Here is a 12,682-nt window from a genome sequence, read left to right as displayed (position 1 = left end):
CTGAACAAAGAAATCACTGGGCAGTTATACCCTTACAAGTTTCCCACCCCTCATGCAACTGATTGGACCAGTAGTAATACTAAGCTCATGATGAAGCATGGGGCTCAACATGAAGCACAGGGAGATCCATCTAAACATGAGGAATAGCTTCATTACTGTGGGGGTGACAGAGCATTCACACTGGCTGCCCAGAGAGGTTGTGGAGATACTCAAAATCTGCCTGGACATGATCCTGTGCACCTGCTCTAGGAGAACTTGCTTTAGCAGGGGCTGAGACTACATGACCTTCAGGGGTCTCTTCCAACTTCAATCATTCCATGATTATGTGATTCTGACTGGGGTCTTCCCATCCTCCTTGGGTCCCTTCACGGTCTACACATGGGCCATTTCTCTTCTTCTCCCTAAGGCTGCAGCTTCTGATGATGATTTCAATTTTCATATCTTCTGACTTGAACTGGCTCTGGGGACTTCTTTTACTTGATCATAACATGTGTTCAAAATATCTAGGTGAAATTTCACAGCTTGCAACCTACAACTTCAGCAACTTTAGCTACTAATGCTAAGCAAGTTGTGCAAAGCAAGTTCTGTAAAAGTAGCACACCAAATCACACCACACAGTTTAGGCTGGATGAGAGCACTGAAGGCCAGCTTGTTCTACTCATGCATTAAGCAGGACCAGCTCCAAAGTCACCTCAGGTTGCTCAGCACCTTGTCCAGTCAAGAGTCACAGCACCATAAAAGACAGGTGTAATTCCATGTCACCACTCTGAAATTAAAACACAATGCACAGGGATTTGGAAAGTCATTTTTGTTTGGTGAAACACAGGAACAGGTTGGACGATAGGTGGTGGTTGCTCTATCCCTGGAAATATCTAAGGTCTGTAGGGATGGGGAACTGAATAACCTGATCTAGTGGAAGGTGGTCCTGCCCATGGCAGGGGGGATTGGACTAGATGATCTTTGGTGGTCCCTCCCAACCAAACTATTCTATGATTCTCTATTCAAACTATTCTGTGATTCTCTCAAGAAGTGCATTATAGTCTTGGTTCCTGCATTAGAGATGCACTAGCAAGATATTCAATGGGAAGTGAGGAATAAACACAAGATTTGTCCTGCTCGGTCACACACAGGCTGCAAGCCAGCTGCTCCTGGCACCCAGCTCTGCTGTGGCCCAAATGCTGCTCCATGCAGAACCAGGAACAGGGAGTACTGCACAGGTTATCTCATCAAGAGCCCATGCCACCTTGCAAGGCAATGGTTTCTGCTGAGTCTGTACTTCAGCCTGAGCCAGGAGCTGCTGTCAAAGAGCCCTGCCTCCTAGCATATGCTATCACTGGAGCACTCTGGATGGTGCAGTCTGCACCCTGAACAGGTGGAAATACAAAAGCAATTCCGACCCAGTTTAAAAAGGGTAGAAGAGTTTGTTCAAAGAAAAACTGCACTTGGCTTTAAGTAGACAGTACGTCATGGTTCTGCAGTCCTAGCTTCTGTCAAAGGTGACTTGGTTGAGTGCACATTCAGGACTCACTGGCTAATTTCCCAACTTACATTTTTTTAGGCATTCTGGAAAGGATTCAGAACTCTGCTCACTGATCTGACTAAAAAGGAAAAATCACTGATATACTTTGCTGTACAGGTACATTTTATCTTTATATTTTCCACCTTGCATAGCACCTTTTGATCCCTACATGATAGGCCTACAGTTCAAATCCTACTACCCTATTCTGGGAAATAGTTTATTTTCTCAGTGAATACTCCTATACCTTCACACGAAATTCTCGTTTGGTGCTGGTATGGCACTATGTGGTCGGAATTGTCCTGAGGCATTTCATTGCACATACCAGCTTCTCAATTAATGTAAAAATACACAACTTCGTGCATTTTATTTATAAATATTTTATCTTCTGAAGTTATAATCTCCCAAACAGTTGCATGTGACAAATCAGGTCTAAAATACAAGTATGTGGCTATTATTTGAATTATCAACAATGGTGATTTAATAACCTTATTGTACAGTTTAGGCTAAATTATATATCATCAGCATATCACCTGTGCTCCTTTCACTGAGTACATAGACTCACAACTTACAACTAGAGAAAGAAAGAAAAATGTACTTTTTTTTCAACAACCAAGAACCTCACAGCCTATTGTAAATAAGAAATTAATTATGAGCACATGTCAGTTAACAACCAAGGTTGTTAGTTGACATCAGGAGTGCCAACTCATGCTACATGATGAGCTTGACCCAAGACTAATAAGCTAAGATTTAGCCTAGACCAACTCAGAAAAACCCTGCAACACTGTAGATAAGCCCTACTTTTATCCTCTGGTGCAGTTAGTTGCTCAGATTTGGCATGGTAGGAGCCAGGGCAATACAAAAATCAATACAAGCACGCTGTTTGTTGGCACAGCAGAGCAGTGGCATTGCTTATGAACTTGAGCTGGTGTATCCAAATGGAGCTGCATTCCCCATTACAGCCATTCCACTGTTCTCCACTACACAGTACACACATGCCCAGAGCTTCGTAGGAAGTTTGTTGACCCTGTCCAGGAAGTATATTCTACAGATCTCTAAGGTGGATTTTAAATAAGAAGCTGCATCTCTTATGTTTATTTCACAAAGCAAAATGTTGCATCAGTTACTTTTTTTTCTCTTTTTAATTTTTTTTTTCTTTTCAGTAAAAGTTGGAAAGAGAAGCATGCTGGCAGCAAGCCATTTACTATCACTGCAGCTGTATGCATGGGCATGGCAAAGGAGCATAAATTCTCATTGCTAGAAAGTTGCCACTGAGCAGATTCTGTGAGCTGTTGAAACCAGGCTTATGTTACTACTGCATCAATTCTTCTTTCATTGGCCCATCCCTGTAAATCAAAATGAAAAGTTAACAGACTATGAAATATATTTTGCATGGTCTGTTCCAGAATAACATTATATTGAGGTTTGCTAATCAAATAACCATGGCTGGTCTATAATGGAATGGGCAAAAATCCATGCAGTGTAGCATCCTTAGTCTTTTCAGGGAAACACCTCAAATGCCTGTCATAGTAGTGACTTTGACATGTTCTGAAGAGATTGGACTCCAATCTCACACAAAATAAAAGGATGCCAGGAGCTACTGCTCAGGAGGCCACCAGTTAATAACCATGTAACAGGAATATAATTTGATTAGTGTTTGACATTTACATTACCTCCAAGTAAGGGAGAAAGGGAGCCTTTCATAATGAAAATTGTTTTCAGTCTGTAACGAAAATAAAGTTTTATTTTCAGCTAACTGAATACGCTGATGAAGCTCAACTTATTTTTACCTATTGCTACTGTTTCTATAAAATAGATATAGCTTACTGTGACTTACAAAACATTTGCATCTTACTGAGAAGCATTCATTAATCACTCCCTCTATTCACACTGAAACTGCTATGATAATCAATTCCTATTTGCACAGCTGTGATATGAATAATTTTAAATTTTGGGTCTAATTGTTTTTCTGTTCTGCTGAAAAATGGTTTCAGAGAACTAAGGGTTTTTTTCATACACACACACTTATATATGGAATGTATGTACAAGAATGGCCAAGTGTTATTTGAAATAATTAAATAAAATTCTGCCGTAGAAATGAAGATTAAGTCTGCTCTCCATCTTCTAGGTTTGCATTTTGCTTAACAGATTAAAATCTGCCTTTCTCAAATATACAGAAACAAGTTTTTTTAAAGTATGTACTGGCTCTTTGTGGCTAGAATGTAGTTAAGGTACCAAAGCAAAGGAAAAACTGGTAAATATGCAAAAGCTTTTATACGGAATGCAATGTTCTCTTACAACATGGTATTTCTTTCCAAGGAGCAATCCAAACTGCATTTTAAGCAACGGATTAGGTTACCCAGAAAGGTTGTGCGGGTGCCTGCCTTAGATTTTTTTTCAACACTTGACTGGACCTCAGGCCTACCCTTGTTCTGAGCTGGAGACTGGACTAGAGACCTCCTGAGGTCCCTTCCCACTTCATTTTGCCTATCTATGATCATAAATTCAAGGCCCCTAATAAAACAATAACCCTAAATGCGAGATAGAGGTGTTTCAGCAGAGAGACTCTTTCTGTCTAACAGTGGTTTCTGTATTTAAGCAGAAAGGATCTTTTCTCAAGAAAACTACTGGACTAGCTGTTTTCTGTAGATCACCACAGACTAATGATCAGACCTTTGATTCAGAGCTACCGTTTTATCTTGCCACTGAATTCAAAGCTAGTTATATTTCCATAGCCAGTGTCAACAGATTTTATTTACCTTCTTGTATGGCAAATCATAAATTGTTATAGCTCAAGATGAATAAAGTACAAGCTTAGGAGTTCACGTTTAAGCAACAACAGCAGACTCTTCAATATCAATATAAAACAAAATATAACAGAGCAACTTTATACAGAAAAGCAATTGATAGATTAGGGTAAGGTGAGTGCATCCATCATAACACTGAATCACATGGAGCTATGAAAAATGCATGATAAATGTATATACATTGAGAAAGTGCTATATACATCTCAGTATTGCTTGAAGAGATATTAAAAAAGCAACTTGTAACTCCTTTAACCGTAGGATTACTTGGGCTGTCATGTTTTTTGGTAGATGGTCAATATAAACCAGCTATGGCCTGTTCTGTGCAGAAGAAGTATAGCATGAGCTGTTCTAAGTTCATCAAAAGCATTTTGAACTTTGCTAGGGAGTGGTGAAAGTGTATTTTATCAGTTCATCACATGTGCACTTACTTTCTATGAATGGAAGAGTTTGGCCCCATACCTGGGTTATTAGCTTAGAAAGACAAGGGGACCAAAGTTACTCATCCATACCGTACTCTGGCCACGCCATCCCTGTTAGCAGCAGCAACTCCTGAACTGTCAGTATGAAAGAAATGAAGCTGCTTAGCTTCATTTCACAGCCCTTCTCCACAGAAAAGATGTTTTGTTTTTTTTTTTTTTTAATTTCAAATGGCCTTACACATAAACCAAAAGAAACACTCCTATGGTTTTTGTTATTTCTGCAGAGGTGTATATACCAGTTTTAGGTAAGGTTAATTTAACCTGTTAACATTCAAGTTGGCATCACTGATGGTAGTGACACAGTGGTAGCTGGAAATTACCTGAGGTCTTATAACAGCACAAATGTGTGTAATAAGTCCAAAGAAGATCAACCATAAAGGCCCTAGGCTGCACTTACATATGAATGACCCTTAGGAGGTATTTTTCATACTTTGACATTATAAAGACCCAGAAGCATGTTAAGTACAGGCATTCTGTGAAGGCAAGTTTCTGAACCATAGTTTGAGATGAGCACTAACCATCCAAAGTATACATATATATATGTGTGTGTGTGTATATATATATATATATACACACACACACAAAGCTATATATATAGCCTTCTCCCTGGAGTTATGCCCTCACTGGGTCCCACCACCCACAAAGCAACTTTGAGCAGTCAGGAAATAAGCGTGTGCAAAAGAAATTTTATTATAAGTGTATGCAGCAGTGACACATTCCAGGTTTCAGTTTCAAGTTCTAAGAGTCATTCCAGGTTTCAGCTTTGAGTTCCATGAGTCCCATTTTGTAAAGGCAATACCCCCTATTTTTAATGCTGGGGGATTCTTCCTCCAATGAACAACTGTGCAGAGCTGCTCTGTGGTATTAGCATCCCACAACACAGCTCCAGCAGCACCAGCCTCTCTTAGGTCTGAAAAACTGAGGGAATGTAGCAGCTTTGTTGAGGAAATGGAATTAATTATGGAGATTTTGAACACAGAAAAAACCCTACAAATTAGAGAGCACGAGTCTGCAAAGTACAAGGTAAGCTAGGCAGAAGGTAGAGGCAAGGTTCCTGTGAAGCTGATGTTTTTTGAGGGAAAAAAAATGCAGATAGGAAACAAAACACTTCTCAAAATAGAAGGGGGTTTGGAAAACTTGGAGGAGAGGAAGTTAAATGCCTTCCTCTCAGAGGAACAACTGTATGTGTATATTAGGTCTGAAGCTAAGAGTAAAACTTTTACTACTGTTTACTACTTTTTTTTGAAGAGTAAAACTTTTACTAATGTTTGTTGTAAAGGCCGAGGGAGAGCAGCCCGCCAGGACACGGTCAGAGAGAGGTTGGGGGAGCGCCAGGGCAGGCGGCTGCTGTCCTTGGAGACAGCCATGTCCTTCCTGCAGCCACCGCCACCCAAGCCTAGGGCACCCTACGTAAATCACATACTTGCACTAAACAGCCCGAAACCTAAAAAAAAAAAAAAAAATTTTAAAAATAACGGGATTGCCCCGATGCCGGCAGATGGGGCGGGACCAGACGCGCCTCAGGGCGGAGAGAGGCGGCAGCGCCGCTTCTGCGCTTGCGCACTCCTGGCGCCGCGTGTCACGGCGCCGGCCGCCCCCTATTTTTTTTCCGTCAGTCACTGATTGGCCTCCGCGCTGACCAATAGCGAAACGCCGAGGGCGCGGCGCAGCCAGTAGGAGAGCGGCATGGCTGCGCGGGCGGGGCGCATGCCGGAGCTGTGCGAGGCTGGGCGGCCCTGAGTACCGGTGCTCCTCATGGCGGGCTGGGCGTCGCTGCTGCCGCCCGCGCTCCTCCTCGCTCTGCTGAGTGCCCGGCCGTGCCCCTGCGGCACCGCTCCGGCCTCCTCCTCACAGCCCGTGACCGCTCGCCTGGCGGCGAAGTGGCCGGCGACCCCGCTGCTGCTGGAGGCGAGGTGCGTGCAGCCTCCTCATCCTCTTCTTTCTCCTTCTGCTCCTCCTGCCAGCGCCGCCCTGTCCCGGCTGTCTCCTGGGGAACAGGAGGGCGGAAGGACCCCCTTTTCCCTCCGCTGAGCGGGATGGAGGGCTGGCAGCGTTTCTCTCTTTCGGAGGGTGTGTTAAAGTACGTTTTGGATGTGAGGCTGAACTGCTTTCTCCCCTCGGAAAGTGTTGTGGACCGTGCTGGCAAGGCTCTCCCACGCTGTGAGGGAGCTGTAAAAGCAGCTTCGTATTTACCCTGCTCAGGCGCTTTGCAGGTCCCTGGGTCGAGGATATATAATGGGCCAATGACACAATCCCTGCTTTCCGCTGGATAACATCTTCGTCTGCCCCCAAGTAGTTTACACGTTAGTTAAGTGATAAAGGTACTAGTGTAGATGTGAACCTGCGATAGTGAAACACGGTGAAGTACGTTTAAAAGGCATTGTTAACTTGTAATCATAACTTCAGCCTGGAGGATGCTTTGGTGTGACCTAATTTCAGCCTCCTGAAGGGAGCCTACAAGAAAGATGGGGAGGGAGCCTTTCTTACAAGGGCATGGAGTGAGAGAACAAGGAGGAATGGCTTCAAACTGAGAGCAGGTTTACACTAGATGTACGGAAGAAATTCTTTCCTGTGAGGGTGGTGACACACTGGAACAGGTTGCCCAGAGAAGTTGTGGGTGCTCCATCCCTGGAAGTGTTCAAGGCCAGGCTGGATGGGGCGTGGAGCAAACTGCTCAAGTGGGAGGTGTCCCTGCCCATAGCAGAGGATTGGAACCAGATGATCTTTAAGGTCCTTTCCAAACCAAACCACTCTGTGATTCACAATAGAAAGGGAAAATGTTTTCCAGTTTTAGATGCCTGTGGCTCCCCTGCCCACTTGGCTTAAATTTGTTTTGTTTTTGAACTTGCTTGCTGCTGTTTGGAGAACACCCATGAAGTGTAGAACAGCAAGCTTCTGTAATCAAAAGAGAGGCAAACTTCCAAAGTAAAGATTAGAAAACAATATAAACATGCTAGCAAATGGAACTTTTTGGTAGACATAAGCAGGATGTTCCTGTAATGAAAACCACAAACCTTAGAAATGTTACCTGTAAATCATAGAATCACAGAATGGCTTGGGTTGGAAGGGACCTTAAATACCATCTAGTTCCAGCCCCCCTGCCATGGACAGGAACATTTTCCACTAGACCAGGTGCCCCTTTCAGCCTGGCCTTGAACACTGCCAGGGATGTGTCACCCTCAGCTTCTCTGGGAAACCTGATCCAATGCCTCACCACCCTTACAGTAAAGAATCTCTTATGTATATCTAACCTAAATTTTGCCTCCTTCAGTTGGAGAAAAAAAAAATAAATGGAAGGGTGGTATTTAGTATAAAGTAAACCCTACCTTTTATGGTTTGTAAGGTTTAACCCATGTTTGAAAGTGTTTCAAGGATTGACAGTCTCCCTCCATGCTAAGGGGATGTCTTTGATGAAAGCCTGTAATTTAATGGAAAACTAGAACCTGATAGAGAGTGTGTTCTTATTTGTATAGTTAGCTACTATTCGATAAAATCTGTGTACTGGATTAATTTCATTTATAAGTGTATATTGGAATATCTGTGGAAAAATAAAGTGAACATTTTGGGGGTTTTCTCTAACAAGAGAATAGTCTGCATGCTTTACAGCTCTGTTGTTGAGTTTGGATGCTAGTACTTTGTTCAAAATATCTTTTGACCAAAATACCACTCAGTTCAGTGTTTATGCTCTGGAGATGGTTGTTAGTCATTGAATATCTAACATTTGGTTGCTGGTGGATATTTATTATTTTGAACAATTTGAGGTTTTTGCTGTGGTACATCTTTGGATAAAATCAACCTATGGACAATTAATTTTTGTTTTTAAACAGTGAATTTATTGCAGAAGATGGTAATGAGAAGTTTTGGCAGTTCTTGGAAACTGTGCGGGAATTAACAGTTTACAAACAAGGAGGTGAGTTAAACAGCATGCTGTTTTTAATATGTTATCTTGTACTGTATTTAACTTTGAAAACACAACACATTAATTAGTTCCAGGTAGGTCAAGCCTGACTCTTCCATTATTGCTTACTGGGTAGGTTTGTTTCTACAACATTCTAAGAATGTTGTAGCATATTTTCCCCTAAGAGCAATATTTGCAGAGGAATTTAAAAAAAAAAAAAAAAAGGAAGATGAGATGGACTGAAGTGCTCTTACTATATGGAACAGAAGTGTTAAGATTAAACATACCTACCTGCTTACATGACTTGCCAAGAGCTTATAGGATATTGAGGCTTCATGTTTTCTGCAAAGTGGGTGCTTGCAGGGCATAAAATCACAGAAATAACTAAAATGAGAATGCTAGGTAATGCTAAAGGAAAAATTTAAAGAATTACCAGAAAAGGTTTAATACTTTTACATAGCATGGAGGCTGTTTTCTAGCATCAATAGTGATGTTTTAGAATAAAGGTTTATCACTGACAAAATAGGACTAAAAAAGCCTTGCATGATTAGACAGAAGAATATTAAGTTTTTAGAAATTTGGGGAGAAGACCAAAGCATAAAATCCAGCAAAAGAAACATAAAAAGCCACCCCAGAAGAAACCTTGGAGAGAAGTTTACTAGAAATGTCCATGGTAATGAGAAACTGGGAGACCGACGGGGCTTTACAGTTTGGGCAGTATTAGACCTGCTTGGTAGGTCAACAAAAGAACAAGGTGAAAAAGGCTTCAAAACAACGTAAGGCTGCTTCATTCTGCTCTTTATGTACAGAACAGTAGAACTCTTTAGGCATGAGTGCAGGCACCTAACACTACCACTGGAAGAGACTTGAGGGGAATTGAATGTAAATTAATAGTCATAAGCTAACAAATTGTAGAAAAATCACGCAAAAAATGACAGTGAGAAGTGCAGGTACGTGAAAAATGCTGTATATGGGAGAGAGAACTTGAGAAACAACATGTTTCACCAATTGTGACTGACTGAATACAACTTAAAAATGTGCATCTTATAACATTATTTGAATGCTCAGCAATGCCCTAAGCAGCCAGTAAACTTAAAAGATTACTAGGAAGGGAACAGGGACACGCAGGGTAAACATAATTTTGCTGCTCTTGATTCTGTGATGTGCTTTTATATTGAGTAAAATGTGATGTTTGACTTTACTGTCTCACTGTGTTTTCCTCATTGTTTCTTTAGAATGGAAAAAATACAAGCAGAAAATGTAGAAAGAACTGTGATTTTAATTTTAGAGTATCAACTGGGAAAATGAAAAATAACACCCAAAAATTACTGTGAGATGAATATCCCAAGATCAGAAGTATATGCAAAACCAGAGAGAGTCACTGAGAACAAAATGCCCAGGTGGTGAATGCTGCTAAAAGCCATCCTTTATAAGGCATGAGGACATGGAAAATGGAAGTAGGTGCAGAATTTGACCTGTGGTCAGCTGCTATTAGCATTTGTTGAGGCAAGTGCTATTGACTAATGCTGTTTAAGGTCTTTTTCAGCCCACAGGACAGTGGCATGTGTTACACCCTCCACAAGGTTGGGAATGACTCAAAACTGGGAGAAGAATGTGGAAGGTAGACTGTAATTAGAGGGACCTTGGCAGGCTGGAGAGACAGGACAACAGAAACACTGGGAAATTCAGCAGAGGTGCTTTACAGACTCCCTGCACCCTGTACATGGGCTGGAATAATCTCATCAACAGCATCATCTTGGTGCTGATTGACTAGAATTGTTTTTTTGAGAAACAGAATGGGTATCATTGCAAGCAGTGAGAAGGCCAACTACATGCTAGGTTGCAGCAGCAAGAGGGTAGCCAACAGGTCAAAGAAAGTGTTTGTTCCACTGTATGAAGCACTTGTAAGACTGAATCTGGAGTGTTGGGGCTCCCTGTGAAAAGAAAGACAAAAATCCATCATTGGAGCAAATCTAGGAGAAGATCTCTGCAATACTTAGGGAGGTGGAACAAACTTCTGAGGAAAGGCTGAGAGAGCTGTGAATGAACCTGAGAAAGGAAGGGGTAAGGAGACACCTCATATCTTCAGTTTCCTAATAGGGAAATGTGCAAAGGAGGTGGAACCAGGCCCTTCCTGAGGGTACACAGCAGTATGAAAAAAAGCAAAGGGCAGAAGTTGAATTATTGTTGTGGTTAAGAAGTTGTGGTTAGATATTAGAGAAAATGTTTCTGCCGTGGGATTGTGTAAACACTGAAACACTGTTCCAGGAGGCTCTGGAATCTGTTAATTCAGATAATTCAAAATTCTGCTGCGTGAGACCTTGAGCAGCCTAGTCAAGCCTTGACATTATATCTCTAAGTAACAGTTTGGGTAAGGTGACCTCCAGAAGTTACTTTTAACTTACTCTTTTTTTCCATGAGTGGTTTAGATGCAGTTGGTATTGCCTTGAGATAAGACTGCTGTATTAGATGAGGTGTCAGGGGTTTTTTTTATCAGCCATCTCTTTTTTTATTTGCTTAGACACACTTTCCAAGGGGTTTGAAGCTTTAATGACATTTATTATTAGTGACACAGATGTCTGTTGAAATTAGCTGTTAGTTAAATGCGTACTTCACCTGGATAAATTCTGTGATTGAGAACAAATAAATTACAGTCGTATCATCTCCATGACCTATCGTGCCAAGGAACTGTTAGATGCTGGCAGTTGACAACCTTGAGACTGTACTAAAATACTACTTTAATTAGGTGTATTGTGTAGTTGATGACTATATATCTGTATGGCAAACACACACCTATAAAAATAACTCAGGAAATTTTGAAGTTCTGGCACCAAGGGGCTTTCCTAAAAGTTGAGTTGTAGTTGGGATAGTCTTAATCCAAGGAAATGGATGCTCTTCATGAGCAGGAAGTCTGCATTAGATGTTTACAAGAAGCTGCTTAGCTTGAGTGAAGAATCTGGTACTGCAAGACTGCAGTAGCATAGTTTAGTGAGGTGTGTAATACTTAATGTCTGAGAAGAAGTTGGTCCTCTGTTTGGTGTGGAATATAAGTTCTGTCATAACTGCTGCGTGTCAAGACAGATTGATGTAGAAAGATGGTCATGATGTGTTAAAACTGATGTAGCAACAACTGCTTCAGTAAACTAAAGGATCTGGCTGGAAAAGAATTGGTTGAGGCAATTGACTTTTCAGCTATTCTCCGAGTGATGCCAAGAGTAGACAGGACGAATAAACAGGAAATGAAAGCATTGTTTATTTATTTTTCTATTTAGAAACATTTTCATAAAAGCTAAAGAATTCCCAGATTTGAAGCTGAAAATCTGGATTTATAAAGGAGTTGTATCCCAACATACAGTTTAATGTTTCAGAAGAGTTGTAAAGCATTAAAGCTAGAAGGCAACTTAAAAAAAATCAAGTAGAATAGCTTGCTTTTTTTTCTTCTAAATCCTCCCTTGGATTATTTTCAATCTGTTTTTTTCAGTTCTCATTACTTGTTTTAAATTTAGAATAATCAACATCTCTTATTAATTTGCTAATTTAAAATATTTAGCATTACTGAATTAGGTTTATTATTGGTCTGTTTAGCTGTGATATTTGTAGCAGCTTAATGGATTTGGTAGGAATTATCTGCATGGAATTTGGTGAAACATTTAGTCTGTTGATGTATTTGGTGGTTTTAACTTTTTTCCTTTTTAATATGAACTCAAATCAACTTGGGCAGCATCTTGATTATACCAAATGGAAAACATGAAAAGGTTAGTGATAGGATACACAGTATTGAATTAATGTCTTCAGGGAACCTGAACAACATTGTTTAATTGTTTATATCTACTTAATGTGCAACATATTTTCTGCCAGGCTTGTGAAATACTAGGAAAGGCAGATGATCCTATTTTGAGCTGCAGGTATGTTATAGAGAAATGAAAGCTGCAAAAATTTCATACTTAAACCAGCACTTAAAAAACACTGAAGATGGCATTTT

At 40.8% G+C, this 12,682-nt stretch overlaps 1 protein-coding gene across 3 annotated transcripts in view; it reads left to right on the top strand.

The window, feature by feature from the left end:
• The first annotated feature begins 6,510 nt into the window (after window positions 1-6,510).
• UGGT2 (UDP-glucose glycoprotein glucosyltransferase 2) overlaps window positions 6,511-12,682 on the top strand; it is a 76,420-nt gene continuing 70,248 nt past the window's right edge. For 2 of the 3 annotated variants that reach the window (XM_059839238.1, XM_059839237.1), the window contains exons 1-2: window positions 6,513-6,715; window positions 8,630-8,712. In XM_059839238.1, coding sequence (XP_059695221.1) covers window positions 6,558-6,715; window positions 8,630-8,712 — 241 coding nt within the window. In that variant the 5' untranslated portion in view covers window positions 6,513-6,557. Of the gene's footprint in view, window positions 6,716-8,629; window positions 8,713-12,682 lie in introns of all 3 variants that reach the window. The other variant, XM_059839239.1, reaches the window with a different exon arrangement.

Source organism: Haemorhous mexicanus, chromosome 2 (genome assembly GCF_027477595.1).
Source record: "Haemorhous mexicanus isolate bHaeMex1 chromosome 2, bHaeMex1.pri, whole genome shotgun sequence".
NCBI classification, from domain to species: Eukaryota; Metazoa; Chordata; class Aves; order Passeriformes; family Fringillidae; genus Haemorhous; species Haemorhous mexicanus.
This window is presented reverse-complemented; position numbering and strand designations above follow the sequence as displayed.